The sequence below is a fragment of the Mirounga angustirostris genome, unplaced genomic scaffold (genome assembly GCF_029215605.1).
Source record: "Mirounga angustirostris isolate CCGP_5_RB_7025 unplaced genomic scaffold, mMirAng1.0.hap1 SCAF_5, whole genome shotgun sequence".
In the NCBI taxonomy this organism is placed as follows: domain Eukaryota; kingdom Metazoa; phylum Chordata; class Mammalia; order Carnivora; family Phocidae; genus Mirounga; species Mirounga angustirostris.
The window spans coordinates 96,193,440-96,215,881 of NW_026991713.1; the positions used below are offsets into that span (position 1 = coordinate 96,193,440).

The 22,442-nt window shown below is 56.8% G+C and overlaps 3 protein-coding genes across 5 annotated transcripts; 1 reads left to right on the plus strand and 2 right to left on the minus strand.

Moving 5' to 3' along the window:
• Positions 1-126: 126 nt before the first annotated feature.
• CDCA3 (cell division cycle associated 3) lies at positions 127-2,623 on the plus strand. Its single transcript, XM_045873951.3, has 6 exons — positions 127-565; positions 779-954; positions 1,209-1,338; positions 1,618-1,911; positions 2,036-2,139; positions 2,268-2,623. The coding sequence occupies exons 2-6, from the start codon at positions 835-837 to the stop codon at positions 2,424-2,426; spliced, it is 807 nt and encodes a 268-aa protein (XP_045729907.1). The 5' UTR covers positions 127-565; positions 779-834; the 3' UTR covers positions 2,427-2,623.
• Positions 2,624-3,761: 1,138 nt separating this feature from the next.
• GNB3 (G protein subunit beta 3) lies at positions 3,762-10,505 on the minus strand. Of its 2 annotated transcripts, XM_045873949.3 has the most exons (10): positions 9,434-10,505; positions 9,102-9,188; positions 8,774-8,812; positions 7,412-7,518; positions 7,268-7,331; positions 6,987-7,149; positions 6,830-6,896; positions 6,536-6,737; positions 5,258-5,474; positions 3,762-4,401 (listed from the first exon to the last, which is right to left on the minus strand). In XM_045873949.3, exons 2-10 carry the CDS (start codon positions 9,156-9,158, stop codon positions 4,295-4,297), a joined length of 1,023 nt encoding a protein of 340 aa, XP_045729905.1. In that variant the 5' UTR covers positions 9,159-9,188; positions 9,434-10,505; the 3' UTR covers positions 3,762-4,294. The 2 variants fall into 2 exon arrangements, with proteins under 2 accessions (XP_045729905.1, XP_045729903.1); XM_045873947.3 differs by having other exon boundaries at positions 8,774-9,188.
• A 150-nt stretch (positions 10,506-10,655) lies between these two features.
• Positions 10,656-21,547, minus strand: P3H3 (prolyl 3-hydroxylase 3). Of its 2 annotated transcripts, XM_045873952.3 has the most exons (15): positions 20,944-21,523; positions 19,865-20,017; positions 19,339-19,540; positions 19,123-19,254; positions 18,541-18,677; positions 18,024-18,113; positions 16,772-16,824; positions 16,575-16,642; positions 16,331-16,455; positions 13,242-13,343; positions 12,757-12,907; positions 12,423-12,540; positions 12,271-12,346; positions 11,323-11,463; positions 10,656-11,182 (listed from the first exon to the last, which is right to left on the minus strand). In XM_045873952.3, exons 1-15 carry the CDS (start codon positions 21,439-21,441, stop codon positions 11,021-11,023), a joined length of 2,208 nt encoding a protein of 735 aa, XP_045729908.1. In that variant the 5' UTR covers positions 21,442-21,523; the 3' UTR covers positions 10,656-11,020. The 2 variants fall into 2 exon arrangements, with proteins under 2 accessions (XP_045729908.1, XP_064447706.1); XM_064591636.1 differs by lacking the exon at positions 11,323-11,463 and having other exon boundaries at positions 20,944-21,547.
• Between the last annotated feature and the right edge of the window lie 895 nt (positions 21,548-22,442).

Genomic DNA, 22,442 nt, shown 5'->3' on the forward strand with positions numbered 1-22,442 from the left:
CCTGTCCAATCGGAAAATAGAAGGCCAGTTGTACTCTTGGTATTTGAAAAGGGGCTGTCCAATGAGGCGGAGTTTGAGAGGGTTGGTGTCGAGTGATTGATAACTCCGTCAACCAATAAGCACTACTATCTCTGTCGCCTCAGAAAAACCTTCACAACTTCGTCTCCAGCTGGATCTGTACAAAATCGCGTAAAATTTCACGACTCTATTTTTTTAATAAGATCATTTGGCTTAGAAACTGAAGGTCGTAAAAGCGAAGACTGGCACTCCTCAAAGTCACGACGGACAACTCGGAACCCGTTGCGGGACAAAAGTCCCCTTATCGGGGCGGCGTCAGCCCTGGACAAGCCGAGCCGCTGCTCATTGGCCCAATGGTCCTCATGATAGACGTCGTCCCAGCCCAATGGCTTCCTGCACTGGAGGCGGGTCTCACAAGGAGGCCTATAGGACCCTGCGTCGGCTCCACCAATAGGGTCAAAGCAGGGGGCGTGGCGGGAGGTTTGAAACTCGGCGTCGGGAGTTGAGGCTCGAGCTGCTGTGCACCCAAGAGAGGAATCGGGGCCTGGTAAGTGATTTGAATTAATTACTGAGTAAGTTAGAGGGACCAGCGGGCCCGGAACGAGCTGGCCTGTCAGCTGCACCAGTCATTATCTCCACAGAGGCCTCTGGCCCAGCGGCCGGACGGCTCCTCGACTGGGAACCGGGAAGATCGGGTGGTCTGCAGTCAGAGGTCAGACGTGGTCGCGGCAATGGCTGAGACCTGAGTCATTTCTCACAGGCGTCCCCCCCTCGCCCCGGGCCGGGCTCTGCCCCACCTTATTCTCCCTGGTTGAGATGGGCTCAGCCAAGAGCTTCCCAGTCACTCCGGCGCGGCCTCCGCCGCACAACAAGCTTCTGGCCCGAGTGGCGGACCCCCGTTCACCTAGTGCCGGCATCCTGCGCACTCCCATCCAGGTACTCCGGGCCGGGGTGGGGGAGGCAGAGTCGGAATTCTTGGGCTTCTGCCTAACCTGATTCTGAGAAAGCCCTCACGCCCTCCTCCTCTTTCTATTTGAGGCCTTGTTTTCCACTTTCTTAATCCGGATGGGGTAGGCGGAATGCCTGAGGGGCGTTGGCAGTGCCTGCCTGGAATATCCACCTGGGGCTAGAGACCTGGGACGGAAGAAAGAGTCAGGGTCCAGACTTGTTGTAGCCTTTGGTTCTACCAGGTGGAGAGCTCTCCACAGCCAAACGTACCAGCAGGGGAGCCGCTGGAGGGTCCCAATCAGGCCCAAGACTCAGATCCCCGCTCTCCTACCCTTGGCATTGCACGGACACCTATGAAGACCAGCAGCGGAGGTAAATGGTGGGCCCAGGGAATTTTGGTAAGGCTGTCACCTAGCGTCCGTGGGTTAGGCCAATGAAGCCATCTTCTGAGAGCTCCTTCTTAAAGGAGCCTCCATCCTCTTGCTTTGAACCAATCTCACTCTTATCTCAACATTTCTCCTCTCACCTTGATTTCTCTCTTCCCAATCCCTCACCCACCAGGGCATGAATCCTAAAGTTCCTGTATCTTTTCCTCTTTGCTGAATGGTTTGTATCATTGCGTCACTATCTCACTTGACTTCTCCCCTCTAGAACCCCCAAGCCCACTGGTGAAACAGCTGAGTGAAGTATTTGAGACCGAAGCCCCCAGATCGAATCTGCCCCCAGAGCCTGTTCTGCCCTTAGAGGCAACTTCATCTTCTGAATTGGACTTGCCTCTGGGCACCCAGTTTTCCCTTGAAGACCAGATGCCACCCTGGAGGCAGACTGAGCTCCCCTCCAAGCAGGTGTTCTCCAAGGAGGAAGCAGGACAACCCTCAGAAACCCCCATGGCCAGCCAGGGCTCGGACAAGCCCTTGAGAGACCCTGAGACTCCCCGATCTTCAGGTACAGAATCTAAGGGCAAGGTAGAGGGAAGAGAAATCGGGATAATGTCCACAGATGAGTGTAGGAGGAATAAACTGTAAGCCCCTAATTTTGGCTTTTGGCTTTATCTCCTTACCCACCCTAGGTTCTAAGCACAATAGACGGAAAGCAAATGGCAAGGTACTAGGGAGATCTCCCCTCGCAATCCTACAGGATGACAACTCCCCTGGAACTCTGACACCACGACAGGTAACGGGAGACAGGGTGAAAACCGTTACTAAGAAATCCAGGGTAGAGGGTGGGAAGCCTTTTTACCCAATCTTCACTCTCTTGAACAACGTCCCTCCCTGCTCCAACTCACACACTGCTTTTGGCAGGGTAAGCGGCCTTCTCCCCTGAGTGACAATGCTAGGGAGCTAAAGGAAGGGGCCGTTCTGGGAACTGGACGACTTCTGAAAACTGGAGGCCGAGTGTGGGAGCAGGGCCAGGATCAGGACAAGGAAAATCAGCACTTTCCAAACTTGGTGGAGAACTAGGCCGAGTATGGCCCCAGCACTGGCTTCACCCGGGGCCTAGTGATGTTGCGTCCCCTCAACCCCATCTTTCCCTGGGAGACTGGAAAGGCTTGTTGTCTTCAACGCCCCTCTAAACTCCCAGCTCGGGGACTGAGCGCTTTCTTGGGCTGTCTTTGTGTCTCATGTGTTTCTTGTATATTAAAGAACATGGTTTTAAATGATGTTTTCAAGTGTTCTACCTAAACCTTGCAGTGGGCTTCTGTATGTAGAAAAGCAGCCTGAGGAACTTGGGTTCCCTGTCCTCCAAGCCTCTTTCACATGCTTCCCTTAAATCCTGGGGTTCCCCAGAGGTCTGTCCTTGGCGTTCTCTTGCTCTCCCTAGGTGTTCACTTCTAGGGCTTTAGCTATCATTCACTTATATTCTGGTAACTTCCAGGTCCCTCCAACTAGCCCTGACCTTTATCCAGCTGCCCTGTAGGCACTACAGAGTCAGTTTATCTAAAGTTGAATTTCTGCTCTTTCCCCCAGAGCTATTCCTCATCCCATATTCTCTATCCCTGATTATACCCCCTGTTATCCAAACCTGAACTTTGGGCATTATCTTGAATGCCTCCCTTTTAATATCCCATACCCTAGCACTAAATTCTGGTGATTCTATATCTTTCATCTCTTCCCCATCCCTTTCCTTGGCTCCCTGTCCTACCGCTCTTGATTTTTTTTTTTTTTTTTTTAAGATTTTATTTATTTGTCAGAGAGAGCAAGTGAGCACACAAGCTTGGGGAGCGGCAGGCAGAGAGAGAAGCAGGCTCCCGCTGAGCAAGGAGCCCAGTGCGGGACTCGATCCCAGGACCCTGGGATCATGACCCAAGCCGAAGGCAGTCGCTTAACCAACTGAGCCACCCAGGCGTCCCTCCCGCTCTTGATTTCTTGCCATCTCCCTCCTACCTTGTTTCCTTCCAGTCTCCCTTCCCACCATTTCATCAACCTACACCCGCCACTAGGGTGACTTTTCTGAGAAGCACAACTGACCATGTGACTCCGCCGCTCAGAACTCTTCAGTGGTTCCCCATTGCCCTTAGGATAAAGTCTCCGCTGGTATTCAAGGTCTTCTGTAATCTGATTCTTTCTCAACATAACCTTCCTATACATACGCATACATACGCAGATGGGGCATATGCCCTGCTGGCCACCTGGTGAATATCTTCTGATCTGTCTCAGGCCTTCTCCATGAGGCCTAGGCTTTCATCTCCACCCTACTTTCTGCCCCCAAGCTGTTTGGTACCCAGCCTTTATCACTGCACCTGTAATATCTTATTACTTAAGTTGGGCCTGTGTCTTTTTGGAATAGAAGTGGGGCAGAAGCCAAACATCACAGACATACCGGGGCACTACACTTTATTGCAGGTCCTTTAGGAGGGAAATAAAGAAGGTAGAAAGGGGAGAAATCATGAAGAAAGGGGCCAGGATCCTAGTGGTGCCAGAGCCATAGTCACAGGATGGAGCACCCTCTGCCACCCAGGTCTGGACAAAGGTAGTGGCTCTGGGGGAGGAATTCCAGGGCCTGGGGCCTCAGACTGGAAGCCTGGTAGGCCTGCCAAGGGCTAGGGGAGAGGTCAGTTGTCCTTGCCCAGTGAGGAAGAAGCTGCAGGACGATGGAGAGGGGAGGCTATGGAAGGAGATGGGGCAGTTCTTTGCCCCTTTGTCCCTGCTGCTGCCTCCCATAGGCATACCCCCGTTTTCCCTGCTGCCCTCAAAGGACAAAGCTGGGTGGGAGTGGCAGCTGGGGTGTAGAAGAAGAAAACCTTAAAAGAAATCTTAAAAGAAAATTGGGCAGGGGAGGGGGCAACTGAGTGTCTTCATGGCCTTTTACCTCCCCTCCTCCAGCCTCCTTAGTTCCAGACTTTGAGGAAGCTGTCCCAGGAGCCAGTGGCCACAGCCATCCCATCAGCTGTGACTCCCAGGCAGCTGACCCTGTTGTCATGGCCAGAAAGGATGCCTGAGGAAGAGAGAGAGGAGTCAGCCTGTTTGCCTGTGCTGCTTTGGCAGAGAGCGCATGTGCATCTGCAGGAATCCTAGGTTAGATTGGCCATGGACTCAGCCTCTGGTGGGGACTCAACGAGGATTACCCTAAGGGGCAGGGTTTCTCTTGAGGCCAATCTCTGTGGAGGGCGGGGTGGGGGGCCAGGAGGGACAGGAAAGGTCGGCAGTGTCGGTGTGCTATGAAAAAAGCAAGGAGCACCTTGATGGGCACTAGAAAATGGGGAGGTTGCTCTTTAGTCTCATTCCTGAGTCTCCAAATGAAGAGACTGAGGCCCCAAGAGAAGTGACTTGCCCAAGGGCTCTCAGATCCTAAGCAACAGAATTCAGATTTGGATCCTGACTCTCTGGCCAGTGTTATTTTCATTCAGCACCTGGCCTCTCCCAAGAGAAGCCACACTATCTGATTCAGCTTCAGACCAGGGTGGTTCTAGTTAAGTCCCAAGGTTGGGGTCACGCTAGATCTCCTTGATTCTGCTTATTACAGTTCCCTGAGATTGCCCTTTTCTCCAGTGGATGCCCCTGACACTTCAGAGGCCCTGGAAATCCAGAAGAGACTGGACATCCCCAGATCTCGGGTGACACCGGAGCTCCTTTGGCAGGAAGCAGCTAGAGCATTGGGCGGTGGAGAAGGGCCACTAGAGATGATGGTCTAGGTTGGGAACCAAGGAGGACTGGATTCTAGGGGCAGAGCTCAGAGTCATCCAGCAATTAGGAGCAGTAGAAAGAGGGTCCCCAAAAGGGGAGCTAGTAGGAAGGTCCTTCCAGCCGAGGTGGTGGCGGGGTAGGGGGGGGTGTTGCTGGCCGGCCCTTACCCACACGCTCGCACTTCATGGAGTCCCAGATGTTGCAATTGAAGTCGTCGTAGCCTGCAAAGAGCAGACGGCCGCTGAGGGAGAAGGCCACGGATGTGATACCACAGATGATGCTCTCATGGGAGTAGGCAGTCAGCTCCTGGTCTGCCCGCAGGTCAAACAGGCGGCAGGAGGCGTCGTCCGAGCCTGTGCAGATGGCCTCTCCGTTGGGGAAGAACTGAGAGTACAGGTGGCAAGGGGGTCAGGACTCAGCCCCGGGTGCCTGCTACCTCTCCCGCCCTCTCCCTGGCTCCCGCCCTGGTGGCTCCAGCACAAGCGCTTTCCCTCAGGCTCTCTGCCCGGCCCTTCCCCAGCACTCTTCATTTCTGACATTTATCCCAGCCAGCTGCATGCCAGTTGGCCACCCGACACCCATCGCTCGGCCCCTCGCCACCCCGCAAGCAGGCAGGCATTATTTGCACGCTGCGAGGCTGAGGGAGGGCGGGCGGCTTGCCCAGGGTCACATGGCTAGAAGGGCGGCGGCTGTCCCTGACTCCGGGCTCAGGGCTGGATCAGGATGTGGACGTGCAGGGCCAAGTGTATATGCGTGACCTGAATCTCATCACGAGGAAATGTCAGATAAACTCAAAGGGATGGAAAGCCTAAAGAAAATTGAGTGGCACTCTTCAAAGATGTCAAGGCTCCGAAAGACAAAGAAAGATAGAAAAAAGGTTCCAGTTTAAAGGAAACTGAAAAGATACGGCAAGGAAATGTGATGCATGTTCCTAGACAGAAAAAAAACACGGCTATTAAGGACATTCGTGAGATAATTGGTGAAATGTGAATATAGGCTATAGACTATATTGTGTCATTGTTCAATCTGATTTTAAGAATTATACTGTGACTACGTTAGAGAATGGCCTTGTTTTTAAGAAATACACACTGAAGTATTTAAGGGGTAAAGAGGCATGATATCTGCAACTTACTCTCCAAAGAGGAAAAGAAAAGGTAATAAAACATATCTATGTCCACATCTAGGTGTATGTGTCTGTCTTTCCATCCGTCCCTCCCTCCATCTACAGAGAGAGAATGCTAAAGCAAACGTGGTAAAAACGTCAGCAGTGAATATGGGCGAAGGGTAGATGGAAGCTGATTGGGTTACTCTCGCAGCCTTTCTGTAAGGTGAAATCATTCCAACCAGGAAAGTTACAAAGAGGGGGTGAGGGAGCTGGGGAAGGGATGAAGGATGGGGGGGCTGGTGAGGAGGTCCCGGGAGTTGGGGCGCAGAGGGGGGCTCACGCAGATAGCGTTGATGTCCGACTCGTGGCCAGTGAAAGTCTGCCGACAGGTTCCCTCCCGCACGTCCCAGAGCTTAGCGCTGGCGTCACAAGCGCCCGAAATGAAGAGTTTGAAGTCAGGAGAGACGGCCAGACTCATGCAGTCCCCTGTGTGCCCCACAAACACGGTCTTCTGCTGCCCAGTCTCGATATCCCACAGAGCACTGCCGGGAGGAGGGGCGGCTGTCACCCTGTCACGGAAAGCCCAGGACAGAGCCACGCCCGAGCCCCGGCACCCACAGGGTTCAGTCCTCACCAAGTGGTGTCCCCGGAGCTGGTCACGATGTTGTTGTCATCCAGGAAGCGGCAGCAGGAGAGATAACCTGGGGGTGGGTGAGGACAGCGGCCGGGCTGCAGGGCCACATCCCTGGGCCTCTCACAACAGGGACGGGAAGAGAGGGTCTCTCACTCACCTGTGTGAGCAGAGAGCTCCCGGCTGACCTTGACATTGCCCTCACGGGACTTGAGGCTGTAGATGGAGCACATGTTGTCCAGCCCCCCACATGCCACAAAGTTCCCTGATGGGGCATAGGCACACGTCATGACCCAGGAGGAGCGCAGCGGGATGGCGTGCACCTGCAGGAGGGTGGGAGGCAGGACCTGAGCTGAGCTCCCAGGTGGGGAGGGCATTGGAGGGGAGGCACAAAGCCCCCAAGGAATCACAGGGTGATGGGAGGGCTGGGGAGGCAGCTACCTTATTGGTGGTATAGGTGTCCCAAACGATCAGCTTCCCGTCTTGCGAGGCACTTACCAGCAGCCTGGGGAGAGGGCACGCCACGTCACCCAAGCCTCTCCTTCCTGCCTGTCCCCCCACCCCTGGGTGCCCCTCAAGCCTCACTTGGAGTCGGTGGCCCAGTGCATGGCATAGATCTTGGCCAGGTGTCCCCTTAACGTCCGCCGCGTCCGCATCTGGACTCTTCCCACGACCTCGAGGCCCGACACCAGCTGCAGAAAAGGGGGCACTAGAAATCAGGGTGAGTAGGGTACATGCCTAGATGTCAGCATCACAGCCACCGATCTGGACCAGTTTCTGTTCTGTGCCAGGCTCTGGGGTCAGGCTCCCAGCCTTAGAGAAATAAGTCCCTGCCCTGCGGCGGCTTAAACTGAGGTGGGAGAGACCGGGCATGGCCAGTGGCACGTTGCCAAGTGTTGAACAAGCATCTCTCCAGCGCGGGCTAGCGGCGGAGGTGGGGGCGGGAGAGTGATGTCCATCGTGGAAATACTCCCACCTTGACCAATTTCAAGCTGCCAGTGTGAAGTCACTGAACACGGACTTGGGAAGAGAGGGGCACATCCGCTGTCCTGAGCCGCTAGGAGCCCGGCCCCCCACGACACTGCCGCATGTCTGTCTCTTCCACTGGCTACCCGGGGCAGCCCCGTGACCCTGAACTGCACCTCCTGAAATTTGCGGTCCTATGTCCCTTACACTCCATCCAGCCTCTCGATTTTGGCTGGGGCTCAAGTCAATGGCCTTGACTTGTCATTTACTTGCTTTGTTGTCCTGGGCAAGTTGCTTACCCTCTCTGAGCCTGTTTGCTCATCTGTAAAACAAGGTTTATAGCATCAACTTCTGGGGTTGTTGTGAAAATTAAATGAAATTATGTATTGAAGCAGCTTAGCCCAGTGTTGGGCTCACGGCAAGCGTTCAATGTTCACTCTAACTATTAACGTATTTAATCCAACATAAGATGACACCAACTCTATGAAGCACCATGCTTTTAAGTATCACTGAGAAAGAAAAAAAAATGCTGCCAATTATAATTGTAAGGCATCGTCTATTTTGGGCTGCATCTTGATCTCAGAGATGTCAAAATGTGAAAAGATGTGACTTTAGAATTGATGACATACACTATTAGAAAACTAGAAACTGCTCTATAAGGGCTTTATGATTTACAAAGTGCCATCCCTCTTCATCCTCGCCACACCATGAGGGGGTATAACCGTTCTCACTTTACGGTTGAGGACTGAGACAGCATCTGCATCGTTAGCTTCCAATAAGGTGCCTGGCCCACAGCAGATCTCACTAAATGTTTGTTGAATGAATTAATTAATGCCGTTCCTCATTCCAAGGACATGCTGTACTAAAGCTCAGGCGCCAGGCTCTTGCTGGTCCGGGAGCTCCCCTCCCCTCCACTCCCCTCCACTCCCCTCTGGCCCTGCCTCGGCGGGGGGGGGGGGGGGGGGGGACAGGAGGTCTCACCTCTGCCAGAGTAATGTCCGCACAGGCTTTCCGGGCATCCTGGGGGGGCAAAGCAGTCATCAGGGGGTCATAAGGGCAAGGTGGGGGTAGTGGGTGCATGGGCCTCTGAGGTAGGTGGGCTTGGGGCTCTAGGGTTTGGGGGGCACCTCAAATATGAGATCCAAGTTCAGGAAGTCTCTGGTCCCTGCCAGGTCAGGGGTCTCTAAGGTTTCACTCAAGAGCAAAGCCGGCCTCCTTCCTGCCCCCACCCACCACCCTGGTCCACACTCCCTCATGTCCTGGGTTCCATGTTTTCTGGGGTCCCCCAGTGGGAGAGTTGTGAGGTTACTGCAATCTGCTTCTTGAGCTGCTCTGCTTCCTGCCGCAGCTGCTCCATCTCCCCCATGGCTGACAGGTTGAGGGGTAGTTCCGGCTCCTGTCAGGAACATGGGGTAGGTGTAGGGGGTCCCCACCAGGCCATGTTCCTGTCCCTCACACCCGCACCAGACTCCAGGCCTGCAGCCCACTACAAGAAGTAGAGAGATGCCTGGGGGAGGGGGCCCGCACCAGCTCCCCACGAGCCCCTCCACGTGCGGAGTCCTGTGCGCCAAGCCCGGCCCTGCCCGAGCCCTCCCTGCAGCCCCGGCCCCGGGCAGCAGAGCCACGCCAGCTCCCTCTTACTTGGACTCTGACTGGACCTCTCCTGGGTTTCCAGCTCCGGTGCCCAGGCGCCTCTCTACTCCCTCAGCTGCGACGCCAGCCCGTCACCTGCCCCGGCTCTGCTGCCAGAGGAGCTGGCCTGGCCTGGCCCCAGCTCCGGGGGGGTTGGGGGGGGCACTGACAGAGAAGGTAGGGCCAACGACGACAACATCAGGCAAATGAAATCAGCTGGCAACGGCGGGGGCCGAGGCAGGGAGCGAGAGAGGGCAGGAAGGGAGGTGTGTGGCTTCCAGACAGACTTGGGCCCAGCCCGGGGCGGTGGGGGGGGGCTTAGGTGGGAGCAAGAGTTTGGGGCTATAGAGAGGAGCAGCCCCCCACAAGCCCCGGGGGGAGGAGGGGTGGAAGGGGGTGCTTCCCTGGCCAGTCTCCCTGTAGGCAGAGATAAGAGCATCAGGCCCCTTGGGATTAGAGCAAAGCTGTGAGGATTAAAGGTTGGGGTTTGGGAGGGGTACAGAAGAGAAGCAACCACAGCCCAGTGCCCCCACCCCCCGCCCCAGCCCCCACCAATGCTGATGATCGTGGCAGTCAGGGCGTGCCTAGCAACCAGCCCAGGAGCCAGAATATGAGGGTGAGAGGTAGCCCATTATCAACACCCAAGATTTCGTCCCTAAGTTCAGGGTTGCGGGGAAGGAGGTTCAGGTGAATATGGGGAGGGTACAGGCAGGAGCTGAGATTAGATGGGACTGATCTGGATAATCCTTCTTCTCAACAAACCCCAACCAGCTGCCCCTGGGTCTGATCTGGGGGCGGGGAAGGTACAGGGGATCCAGAGAAAAAGACTGGACAGGGTGGCCCCTGCTTTGAGTGGACAAAGGGTGGGAAGTGGGGCTCAACCCCGACCTGGCTTCCATCTGGGATTTGGCCCACTCCTTGCCCCCATGACTCACAGGGTCCTGCTGGGGTTGTGAAGGCTGGAACCCGAGGGATCAGGCGGCCCTACGTCTTGGCCAAGCTGGGAGAGGGAAGACGGGGCTTAGAGTTGGAGGCCCAGGGAGCAGCTGTCTGGGTCTGGGTCCATTTGCATATGGGGAGCAGGTGGCTGGGAGTTCCCTGACAAATCACAGGCTTTGAGCGGCCCCGCCTCTGGGAGGCCCAAAGACACCTGTCTCCTCCCAGGCCAGCCACAGGCACTGCCCACTGCAGACACCACAGAAACCGTGATACCCTTGTCTGGGCCCTTGACTGAGGGATCTTCAGTTCTTTATTACAGGCTGGGACAGGGCACTGGGGTTAGCCTCCCTCTCATCCTCCACACGTGAAGCAGTCAGGCCCTCTCCCCTGCCATTTCTTTCCAGGGAGGCATCGTGTCCTCGGTCTGTCCTCGGGCTGGAGGTCCATCAGCCAGGCCTGGTGAGCTCTAGGCTAGTCTGTGCAGTGTCCTCTGAGTCCAGGGCTGGACAGCCCTTGTGGTCCCCAAGGTAGTAGGGGTGCAGGGACAGACAGCTCACTGTTCTGCTCCCAGCACATGGGGGTTTCCTGTGGGTCCTGGCATCAAGGCGGCCCTTCACAAGTCAAGGGGCCACATCCCCAAGGAGCTGGCTCAGTCCCTCACAGTTCCTCTCGGAGCCGAGGCGGTTTCCCAGCCTTGTCCTGGACCCGCGGAAGCCTGCGGCTGGGGGGTTCCGGGGAAGGGTCTTTGCTGGGCATTTCTTCCTCCTCCTCCTCCTCCTCCTCCGGCTCCTTCAGCAGCTCTTTGGCTTCTGTCCACTCCTGGGGAGTAGAGAGGAGAGTCTGGCCCAACCTCCTGCATCACCTTGCCCCCAAGGACCCTCCCTGGGACGTCTCGGCCCCTGCCCCTCATCCTTCACACACCAGGAGAGACAGCCCTTCCTACTCCAGCTGCTGCTCACCTGCTCCCTGTGCTCAGGCGCCCACGTGTGCCACAGTGCCAGGGCGCAGCGCCGTCCCCGCGTCACGGCCCACACACCGTGGGGGTTCTCCCCACCGGAGCTGAAGGCCACGAGGCGTCCACAGCGAGGACGAACCTGAGCCTGAGGGGTGAGGGCAGGTTCAGCGCCACAGATGGGTGCTCTCAGAGCACTTGGCCCTGACTCCCTACGGCAGGTGGCAGGCCGGGGCGCAAAGAGTTCAGCTCTCCTGCCCCTCACTTCCCATTCCTTAATTCAGGGACCATCCTGGGGGGAAATGGGAAGTTGGCCTCAACTTGGGGAGCACAAATGCCAGACTGAGGCTAGAGGAGTCAGAGCCAAAGGAAAGGGGGCTCCGTGGAGGGCCTCCCCACCCCCTGCCCAGGCCTTGACTTTTCCTGCTCAACCTTTGAATCCCAGGTGTGAAGCAATCGGAGGGTATGAATGCAGTACCAGACTCTGGGTACTGGGGATAAGGATCTTGGGGATATTTTTCTACCTCAGAGAGGCCATGCATCATCGGTAGCTGGTGGCAGTTAGCAGAGAAGGAGGTAACTGGGTAAGACAGAGCAGCAGATGACGCAAAATCACTGTCCCTCTCCTTCTGCCCAATTCCAGCCCCTGGTTTCTACCTGGACTAGGGCCTTGGGGACCTGCGCTTTATCCACCCTCCTTGAGGGAGTGAGGCAAACACTGAAGGCAGGGTTTGGAAGGGCCACAAGAGATCTCCCGGGGAGGTGTAATCAACCTTTACTAGAACCCCCGAAACCCAGACACATGGTAGAGAGGGCAGGGGAAGCCAGAAAGGAAAGAAAGGGTTAAGGGGGCCCCAGCCATTTCCCTGCATTTGTCTCTGGGAAGCTCCTGTTTTGAATTCAGAGCCCACAGCTGGGGTCCCCGCCACACCCCCACGCCCCCCACCCGGCTTACTGTGACCGTGAGCGCATTGGGCTCTGTGAAGAACAGGTCCCCACCGCGGAAGTCTTCGTTGAGGTAGAGAAGCCCACTGCAAAGGGAGGAAGGCGCAGGCAGTGAGACCGCAACCCAGGCCCACCCACCTGACCCCTGGGGGGGCTGCCCACCTGTAGTCTCGATAGGTGTAGGCTGGGGGCTCCCGCCAGCACTCCCCGGTGTCGGGGTCCAGGACACAATTGTCTGCATGCACCGGGTGACTCAGGTCCATGCGCTGGTCTTGCTCTCCTGGGAAGCATAGGGGCCTGGTGCATGACCCTGTGCCCATCCACTGCAGCCCACACTCCCCCTGCAGCTTCGGGGAATCACGGCTGGACAGAGGAGCCAAGCCCTCACCCGGGCAGGGGAGTCAGAAAGCCCACCAGGTTTGGGGATGCGGAGGGGGTGCAGTGCCCAACAGAGGCCCGGGGTTGGGGAGGAACAGCTAGGCTCCCTGGTGGTTACCTTCTATGGCACTCCGGCACACCAGGTGGGTGAAGGAAAGATGCAGGGGCCGCTCCGGGGAGAAGTAGGCCTGTGTCAAGGTCCTCACGCGCTCACTCACCTCCAGAAGCAGCTTAGCCCCCTGACTGCCCACGGCCCCAGCCTGAGCCAGCTGCAAGCAGGGAAAGGAAGGGTGGGAAAGGAGGGGGCAACAGAAGGGTGGCCCTGCCCCAGCCCCTGCCCTACTTCCATTGCTCTCCACCCATGGATTTGGTCTCAGCAGCCAGCTCTGTCCATCAGCCCAAACTGCTCCTTCCATTGGCTCCGTGACCATCACCCAGGTCCCGAGGTCTCAGAACACTTCCCCTCCCACTGCCCTCAACTCTAGGCAGGGGACTCAGGTGCTCTCAGTCCACGGGAGAGGCCCAGGCGCGGGCACCCAGCCTCCTGCGTACCCTCTTCTCTGGTTCTGGGCATCAGACCAGAGCATGGGAGCCTCCTCTTACCTGTGCAGCCTTGAGCACTGTGAGCCCCTCGAAGCGCTCATGGGGGGTGTGAGGGGAGCGGCGGCCACGATAGCCAGACCTGGCTCCGGCCTCAGTGGCGTCCTATGGAGGGAGAGAGGTGGCTGGGGAATCTCACTCCCCGGGTCCCAGCCATCCCCCACCTCACTGCCCACAGGGCTGCAAGACCTTCCTCCAATCCTCCCACTCCCCGGAAGAGGCTAGAAGCCCCCAGGGTTCCATGCTGGCTCCCTTCCCTGAGCTGCTGCCCCTTCCCACAGAACGACTATCTTCAGGTCTACATTGTCACTCTCTGGTAAAGATCTGGAATCCCACTGGCTGAGGGGGCTGTGCCCAGAGCTCTGGAGAGCTTCCTAGAGTGGGGAAAGGGCCTCTGAGAGGGTAAGGGCCGTTGGGGAAAGGGGGCAGGAAGGGCTTGATCATTCGTTCCTGATGAGCCAAGGATAGAGGAGTCTCTCCAGAAACAGGGCGCTAGCAGGAAGTTTGAGAGTCAGCTGGGTCCCGGCTGGCTCGACATGGGGAGAGAGCCGAGGTGCCTCTCTCTGACACCCTTGACACACTCTTGGAGAATGTGACAACCCTTGATGCTGAGCCCCAACTACCCAACCACCTCCACGAGTCTCATTACCTGGGGGTCTCCTGGTATTTGGATGTCCCTTTCCTGACACCTATTCTTTTGTCTGCTTTCTGCAACCCCAACCCAGTTACCCTGTGTATAAACCCTATCTCTGAGAGACCACCTACTCACCCAAGCCATCTAACCTTCCATGCTTGTATTTATTTATTCAACAAATCTGTACTGAGCACTTCCTATATTCTAGGCACTGAGGATACAACCATGAACATGAAAAGGTCCCTGCTCTCATGTGGTTTATATTTTGAGTAAACAAACAAACAAACAAACAAACCAGATCGATTCAGATGGGGATAAAGGGTATTTAAAAAATTAAAATAGGGCTACAACCTTGAGAGTGCCCAGGCAGTGGTTAGGGGACAACTAATTGATGAGTGAAGTGACATCTAAATTGAAAGCAAATGATATAAAGAAGCCACTTGAATATGTGAGAGGAAAAAATGTTCCAGGCAGCAGAAACCACAGTGCAAAGGTCCTGAGGCCAGAATGAATCCAGTGCGATGGAGGAACAGAAAGAAGGGCTGATACTTGGGAGTTATCCCTGACTCCATCCTTTCATCCATTGTCTCCCACATAGATTTAGTGCTGAACTTCTCTATCTTTGACTTTCTAAATATTTCTCATCTGTCCGCCTCTCTTCATTTCCTTGAAATGAGGACCTAACCTAAGGCAGTAGCACTCCGGCATCACCCCAGAAGCCTCCCCTCCTTGCTTTCCTCTCCCAGTGCATTTCCACAGTGCCTCTAGAGGGATCTACCGGTTCTGCAGGATGGTGACTCCAGACCCTGCTCCTGCTAATGCATGGGGACTTAAAACCTAACCCCTCCTTAAATTCTCCGATAAGTTGTCCACGGTCCACAAACTCTTTGGCAGGGGACAGAAGGCCCTTCGCCATCTCGCCCGTGCCTCCACCTCCGGCTTCTCTCCCCTCTACCTCCTCTGGATAACATACAGCCGGATGACACAGCGCCAGCTAATCGTGAGGGCTTTTTATATTCTTCCAACAGCCTTACCAAGTACTACCAGGGTCCTCACAACAACCCTAAAAGAACCCACTGTATTTAGCCCCATTTTATAGATGAAGAAACAAGGCTCAGAGACATTAAAATACATTGCACGTGGGGCGCCTGGGTGGCTCAGATCGTTAAGCGTCTGCCTTCGGCTCAGGTCATGATCCCAGGGTTCTGGGATCAAGCCCCACATCGGGCTCCTGGCTCAGCGAGGAGCCTGCTTCTCCCTCTCCCTCTGCCTCTCTCCCTGCTCATGCTTTCTCCCTCTCTCTCTCTGTATCTCTGTGTCTCAAATGAATAAATAAAATCTTAAAAAAAATAAAATAAAATAAAATACATTGCATGAGGTCACCCAGCTAACCACTGTTGGGGCTGGCCCAAGCCCTTAGCTCCTGTATTCTACTGCAGTTGTCAGAGACCCCCCCCCCCCATTCTTCTTCCTTACGGCCTGGCTCTCCTCCCCTTCTCTGCCTTGTTAACTCATCCTTAAGACTGAGCTCAAGGGGCGCCTGGGTGGCTCAGGCGGTTAAGCATCTGCCTTGGGCTCAGGTCATGATCCTGGGGTCCTGGAATCACGTCTTGGGATCAAGTGCCTGTGGCCAGCTCCCCGCTAAATCGGCAGTCTGCTTCTCCCTCTGCCCCTCCCCTGCCGTGTGCACGCACCGCACATGGGCGTGTGCGCACCCTCTCTCTCAAATAAATAAATAAATAAATAATTTTTAAAAAAAGACTGAGCTCAAATGACCCCCTCAAATGCTCCTCCCCCCCCCCCCCCGGTAAGCCTTCTGTGATTTGGCATTTCAGCGTTCCTTTTTGGATGGGTACATGCTTCTTGTAGCAAACTTAGCCCTCGCTCTAGTGATGTGTCTCCACGTCTGATTCCTTCTCTGTACAGTGAGCTCCTGAATGCACATCTGTGCTCATCTCCCTCTCCCTGGAACCTAGTAGTTCTGAGTACGCAGCAGATACTCAGTGAGTGTGTGTAGAAGGAAGGTTAACCTAGAATGAAGATGGAAGCTTCCCCAAATGGCGGGCTTCACCTGGTGAATATGGAACATTCAACCCAAACCAGCAGGGGATGCAACGGATGGGGAAAGTAGCCTCTATGTCCACTCCACCACTGGCCAAGCCGATAATTAAACTCTTGGCTAACCAGGGAATTCTCACCTGCACACTCATCCTTTTTTATGCCTTTACGTTTTTTGGTTTGTTCTTCCTACCAATTTCTAGCAAAATTCCTTTGTAAAGAGTATCCATCCACCCCAGGCCGGCTAAGTTGAGAGAAACGGGACGTGTCCACCGCCATGCGGGGTAGGGGACAAGGGCAGTGCCTCTGGAGAACCAGAGAGGGCAGAACAGGGGGCAGGCGGGCTGTGCCTGAGGTCCCTAACTAGCCGACGGTGCCACCTACTCACAGGTCTTCTTACCTTGGCCAGCTGCAGCAGCACCCCACACTCGGCCGGGGTGAGCAGCCCGTCCAACACCACCCGCTCGGACCCATTCAGCTGTCTTGCATCCTGGGTCAGGGTTACCCCCTCCAGGAGAAGCACATCTGCGGGGGAAGGGACAGGGCAGAGGGGACTGAGCTCCCCCTGAGGGCAGGCCCAGCCGCGTGGCTGGCGGCCCCCCAGGCCCTCGGGGCTCCTGCTTCCTGCTCTCCCAGAAACCTACCCTTCCAGTGAGTCAAGGGCTTTGGCTGTGACGGCTCATGGTCCCAAGGCCTCTTCTCTTGATCCTCTCTCAGGGGTGAGAGACATGCTCAGTGCATGTGCCCGCCAGTCCGGACCCATCTTCCCCGGACCTCCCAAGATGCCCTCCCCCACCTTCCAGCTCCAGCCAGGCCCCTCCTACCACAGGGCGTCTCCTACCTGAGCTTTTCTCTCAGTGCCTCGGGGATGACAGCTGCTGGGGTCCAGGGATCCTGGGAGAGTCAGGAAAAGCGCAGTCACCCAAGTCCAGCCCAAATCCCTGACATTATTAGACTCTGATCTACATTAAAGTCCTCCTGCTTCCAGAGAGGAAGGCAGAGGTGGGACAAGCCCCGGACTCGTTGTCGGGAGCCCCAGGAGTTGGGCCAAACTCTACCAACAACTGCTCACGAAGCACTATTCGTCAGGTGCTTTTCTAACAGCTTCATCCACTGAAGTGGAGTGCATGGAGATTCATCATGTAATGTTCACGATAGTTTTAATGAAACACATTGTATTAATGTGCCCATTTTGCAGTTGAAGACTCTAAGACACAGAGAGGTAAAGTAACATGCCCAAGATCACACAGCTAGTAAGCGACAGATTTGGGATTCTTTAGAGGGGCACCTCGTGGCTCAGTTGTACAGCATGTGACTCTTGATTTTGGGGTCCCGAGTTCCAGCCCCATGTTGGGTGTGGAGCCTACTTAACATACATACATACATACATACTGAACTAGCTTTAGAGCCCACGCTTTGAGCCAGCAGTTCTCAACCAGGGAGATTTTGCACCCCCCCCCCCAGGGGATATTAGGCGACGTCTGGAAACATTTTTGATTGTCATGACTCAGAGAATTGACATCTACTGGGCAGAGGCCAGGGAAGCTGCTGAACATCCCACGATGCCTAGGCAAGCCCCCTTCCTCTCCCCTACAAAGAATGATCAGGTAAAAAATGTCAATGGTGCCAAGACGGTTGAGAAAATGCCTTACGTTATTGTCCTAGCAGTGAACAAACCCTCTGCCCTTCAGTTTCCTCATAACTACCACAAAAGAACAGTAACCAAAGCAGCAGCAAGAGCAGAGCCTTCTCTACCATGTAGCAAGTGATACGGCGTCAAGCACTCTATGAGATAGATCTGATGTGCCCATTTTACAGGTAAGGAAATTGAGGCTGAGGCAAGTGAAGGTCCAGAGCTTGTTTATGGCAGAGAAGAGACCAACACTTAGGCCTGCATGACCCCAAAGTGGCCCTCTCCTACAGGTACCTGCCTCTGTCCCTGAGACACTGCAGACGCTTCTCCAAGCCTCCCAGGGGTGTGGGAAATGGGAAGCCTTGTTGCAAACCACAGTGACACAAATGTAGGGCATCACTGTTCTCTTCCTCCTGGGGGAGCACTGAGCGGCAGGATGGGGACAAGGGGAGATACTCACAGGATCCTTGAAGCTGGTCCCCAGGTGCTCCATGGCATAGTAGAGCTGTCTCTTCTCCCCCAAGGATCGAAGGATGAAGTGCTGGATGTCCTGAGGCAGGGTGGGAGCAGGGAGAAAGGGGTGAGACGAGGAGAAGTAGAGTGGGGCAGGGAAGTTAAGGCTGGAGGAGAGCCTGGCAGCCCCCGGTTCTAGAGGACAGCCTGCATGCTCCTAAACCCTTCCATGTGCCTTCCTGTTCAACAGCTTTAGGGCATCTGGGCTCAAGGTGGGGGGCGGGGGGGGGGGTTTATGCGCATATGACTGTGGCACAGGAGGGCGCATAAGGGGGGTGAGGTGAAGGCAACGGCGGATGGGCTGCCACCTGGACTCAGAAAGTCGAGTCTGCAGTGGGGAGCAGGGAGGGGAGACAAATCAGATGCTGGACTTGGGGTTGCCTGCGGTGACTAAAAGGGGGTACAGAGTCCAGGTTACTTCTCAGGTCTATTTGATTTAGGGTAAGTATGGAGCAGAGGGTTACCTCTCTTGGCCTGAGGCCAGGTCTCGGCTCTCCCAGCTGGGCCTGGTACTCGTTCAGAGCCTTCTTGGCAGGCTCATCCTCCGGGTAGAAGAGCAGAACACTCAGGACATTTTCCATAGCCTGGGACAGATTCCCCACTGGAGATACAGTAATAGGGCAGGGTGGGGCACGGAGACTGAGAAAGACAGTGGTCCCTGGGCAGAGCCAGAGAAGGTGGTCTCCCGATGCCAAACAACTCCAAAGCCCCCATCCCAACTGGCAGGCACACTCATCCATTGCTTCTTTCCAAAGCTTACTCAAACATACCTGAGCTGGATAGGCAGAGTTCAAAGGGGAGGAAGAGAGAAGGGAGTTAAAGGAAGGTGAGAAGCCGCAAGGGCAGAAGGAGCCCTGGGACCCATCTCCTGAGCTTTCCACAACGGCACCAAAGGAGAGCAAATGAGAGTCCTCCTGACCAACTACAGATCCAGAGACAGACAGGAGGGACGGAGAGATGGGGCTCAGGATACCATCAGAGACAAACCTTTACTTCCCCTGTTTCCAACCCACGTCACCCCCAGCGCCCAGCCTTCCCCAACTGACCCTGAGCATGAGCCTCGTGAAGCCGCCTCAGCTGGCTGGGAAGGAAGTCAGGGACAGGGAAGCTGCGTCCAGGACGCGTGGCTGTGTCCCCTACACAGCGCTGCCGGCACTGCAGGACCCGAATCCAGTGCCCTGCAGACAACACACGTCACCCATTGAGCTTGTGACGCTCCTCTCTGTGGGGCCGGGAATCCCCATTACCCGCATCCCCATTACCTGCAATGGTCTCATAGAGGCCCCCCTGGCTCCCGGCCCCTTCCTCCTCCTCTTCCTCCCTCTGCTGCTCCTCGGGCCCCTCACAGCCAGCCCGGCAGCTCTCCATCTGGGCCAGGCTCTCCCGCAGGGCCTCCTCTAGCCTGGGCAGTGCCAGTCCTGCCTCCTGGCGCCCCAGTAGCTCCAGGCCATCGTCATAGGCTGCCTATGGGGGAGGGGAGTGGGCAGTCACCTGAGCTCCTGGAGGCAGGGTGCCAGACAAGATTGGGAGGCAGAAAGAAGGGGAGGGGTGTTGGTCTCATCTGGGGTATGGGCTCCAGGTCCCACTTCACCTTGGGGAATATAGGGTGGGCCTCGGGATCAGAATGGTTGAACAAGGGACTTGTGTAGTGATCCTCGGGAAGAAAACCAAGCCCCAGAGAGGGACTCTCCATCCAGGCTTACTGAGGACAGGACCCAGGTCTCCTGATGCCTGAGCCACACAGGTCCCAGTCCAGGGAACCCTGTGTATCTGGCCAAGGGGTCTCACCCAGTGTGGCGGTGTCTCCAGGTCCCGGAAGCTCTGGGGCCGCACCCGAGACATGCGTCTGTACTTAGCCATGTCCTCCCGCATCTGCAGGTGTGCTGGGTTTGCTACAAAGAAGGTGTGTGCTGCCGCAGCGGCCAGGTCCAACTTCTTCAGCTGAGAAGCACGAAGGAGGAGGGAGTCAGGGCCCTCAGGTAGGGGTGTTGGACCTCTGCTGGCTCACTCGCGCGCCCCCCCCGGCCACACACACACACACACACACACACACCTGGAACTGCGCCAGGGCTTTCTGGAAGACTTGTCCGTCAGAACTGCCCACTTCCCAACCTCCAGCGCCCCTAGAAACCAGTATGCCGGGGGAGCTCAGAGAAGAGGGGTCTGAAGACTTTGGAGTGGGTGCGGTATTGACAGAGGGACCTCAGGGCCTCCGTTTGGGAGACAAGGTGCAATGGATGGCTAAGTGAGGTGGGGAAGTGGGGGAGCCCTGAGCCACCAGCAAAACCCGCTGGTCTCTAGGACCCTGGGCTGAGGTGTGTGTGGCCACCCCCCCCCCCCTCCCGCAGCCACGTAGGCTATAGCTACCGAACTGGTAGCTGCGCAGCGTCCACTGCCCGCCCCCCCCCCCCCACGCCCGGCCTCCCGGCTCCTCAGCCTTGGCCCTGCCCTGCAAAGGCTCACACTCAATTCCCCCCCGCGCCGTGCTTCCTGTGCAGCGGCGGGCTTCCCCCCATCCCCTCCGCTTCACTATCATCCCACGTAGGTCTCAGTAAGACCTAACGTTTCAGGCCCCTTCCCTCCATCTCCGATCTCCTTCCACCCCGCCTCAGGAACCCATCCAGCCCTGCTCCAGCTTTGCTCCCAATCTCCCTTAGGCTGTCCCTCGGCGACCTCAATGGGTATTTGGCGTGGTTTGGATGGGACAGACTCAAAAGGAGAGGTTCGCCGACCGCCCCCGAGCGCTCCCCCCCCCACCGCCCCGGAGTCCCGGGCGCCGACATTCCGCCCTCTCCCGGCGAGCTCCAAGTAGCGGCGCAGCGTGGGTCGGGGCGGGATCCCCGAAGGGGCCCGGGCGGCTCCCGCACCTGATAGTAGGCCCTCTGCAGGTAGTTGTAGGGCTCCCGGCGGCGGAAGGCGTCCCGCAGCGCGCTCCCCACGCGGAGCCGCGCCGCGCCCCCGGGGCCCAGCCTCTGCGCCCCGCACTGGGTCAGGCACTCGGCCCGGCGGAGCGCCGCGCGGAGCAGCAGCCGCTCCCAGGTCCCTCGCGCCGGGCCCGGCCCGGAGTCAGGCCCCGGGGCGTCAAGCAGCACGGCGGGGAGCGCGGCCCCCGGCTCGGCCGCACAGCGCGCCCCACAGTCGTGGCGCGCGCGGCCCAGCGCCGCCTGGCTCCGCAGCGCCTCCCGCAGCAGTGCCACGGCCGGCGCCCAAGCCCCGGCCGCGTAGGCGCGCAGCCCGTCGGCGTAGAGCAAGTCCGGGGCCTGCGGGGGCGCCCCCGGGGACAGCGGGGCCAGGCCCGGGGGCTCGGGGGACCCCGGCGGGGGCAGCAGCAGCAGCAGCAGCAGCAACCGGAGGAGCCGGAGCATGGTGCCAGGGGCGCCGGCCGGCTGCCGAAGCGGAATGCGGGAGCCGAGAGGGGGAGAGAGAGAGAGGGAAGGGGGAAGGGAGAGGGAGGGGAAAGGAAGGAGAGATGGAGAGGAGGGAGGAGAGGAAGAGAGAAGGAATGAGCGCGAGCCAAGGAGAGCCGATGCGGCCCAGGCTCAGCCCTGGGAGAGGCCAATACGAGAGCCAGAGACGTCGGGAAGCCTGGCAGAAAGTGGAGACAGCAGTCTTTAAGACGAGGGACGGTGTGGGACGAAAAACAGGCCCTGAAGAGCAGATGGCAAACGGCTGGCACTGGAGCGGGACTGGTGCTTTGGAAAACAGCATGGGGAGCCTCTTCGGACCCTTGACTCCAACCCCTGGGGCCCCCGGTCTCAGAGTAACTACTGTAGCTCTGTTCCCCTCCGCTCTGTGCCTCCCCCACCCCCACTCTTGGGTCCAGGACAAGGAGAGTGGATGCCTCCCACACATCTACCCACACCCACTTTTGCAAAATGAGCCTTAGAATGCAGCATGGGATGCGGGCCTGTGACACCAACTCAGGCCCAAATCCTTTCCTGCCCAGAAAGTGAGGCCTAGGTGGATTTGGGGGAAGGAGAGTTGGGGCATGGCACATGGAATCACACTCTGAAACTACTTCCACAAATCCGGACAGAGATCCTTCACACCCCAAAGCAGCAAACTCGATTGTCTCCCCATGCCCATGCCCAGCACAAGATGCTCTGTGTGTGTGTGTGTGTGTGTGTAAAGTGACAGAAGTTTATTAATCAAGGATACAGAAAAAGCTCTCAGGAGTGAGAGGGGTCCCGACAGGGTTGCCACAAGATGCTCTTATTATAAGCCTGTCCCTCTGTATGTCTTCATGTTTGAGTTTGTCTTTTTCCACGTGTATTTCTGGGCCTCTGGTCACTGCCCCTGCTCTATTTTGTCCTTTATGAGCCTTTCCACCCCCGAGCCTCCCACCATACCCTCTGCCACCCTAGCA

Coding starts and splice junctions, on each gene's coding strand:
- CDCA3 (XM_045873951.3), top strand. CDS start 835: ATGGGCTCAGCCAAGAGCTTCCCAGTCACTCCGGCGCGGCCTCCGCCG. Junction 955..1,208: donor TCCTGCGCACTCCCATCCAG/GTACTCCGGGCC, acceptor TGGTTCTACCAG/GTGGAGAGCTCTCCACAGCC. Junction 1,339..1,617: donor TATGAAGACCAGCAGCGGAG/GTAAATGGTGGG, acceptor TCTCCCCTCTAG/AACCCCCAAGCCCACTGGTG.
- GNB3 (XM_045873947.3), bottom strand. CDS start 8,872: ATGCACCCACTACCCCCACCTTGCCCTTATGACCCCCTGATGACTGCT. Junction 7,519..8,773: donor CGGACATTACTCTGGCAGAG/GTGAGACCTCCT, acceptor CCTTTTCTGCAG/CTGGTGTCGGGCCTCGAGGT. Junction 7,332..7,411: donor CACTGGGCCACCGACTCCAA/GTGAGGCTTGAG, acceptor CCCTCTCCCCAG/GCTGCTGGTAAGTGCCTCGC.
- P3H3 (XM_045873952.3), bottom strand. CDS start 21,441: ATGCTCCGGCTCCTCCGGTTGCTGCTGCTGCTGCTGCTGCTGCCCCCG. Junction 19,255..19,338: donor CCTCTATGAGACCATTGCAG/GTAATGGGGATG, acceptor TGTTGTCTGCAG/GGCACTGGATTCGGGTCCTG. Junction 12,908..13,241: donor CAGTGCTCAAGGCTGCACAG/GTAAGAGGAGGC, acceptor CCCTGCTTGCAG/CTGGCTCAGGCTGGGGCCGT.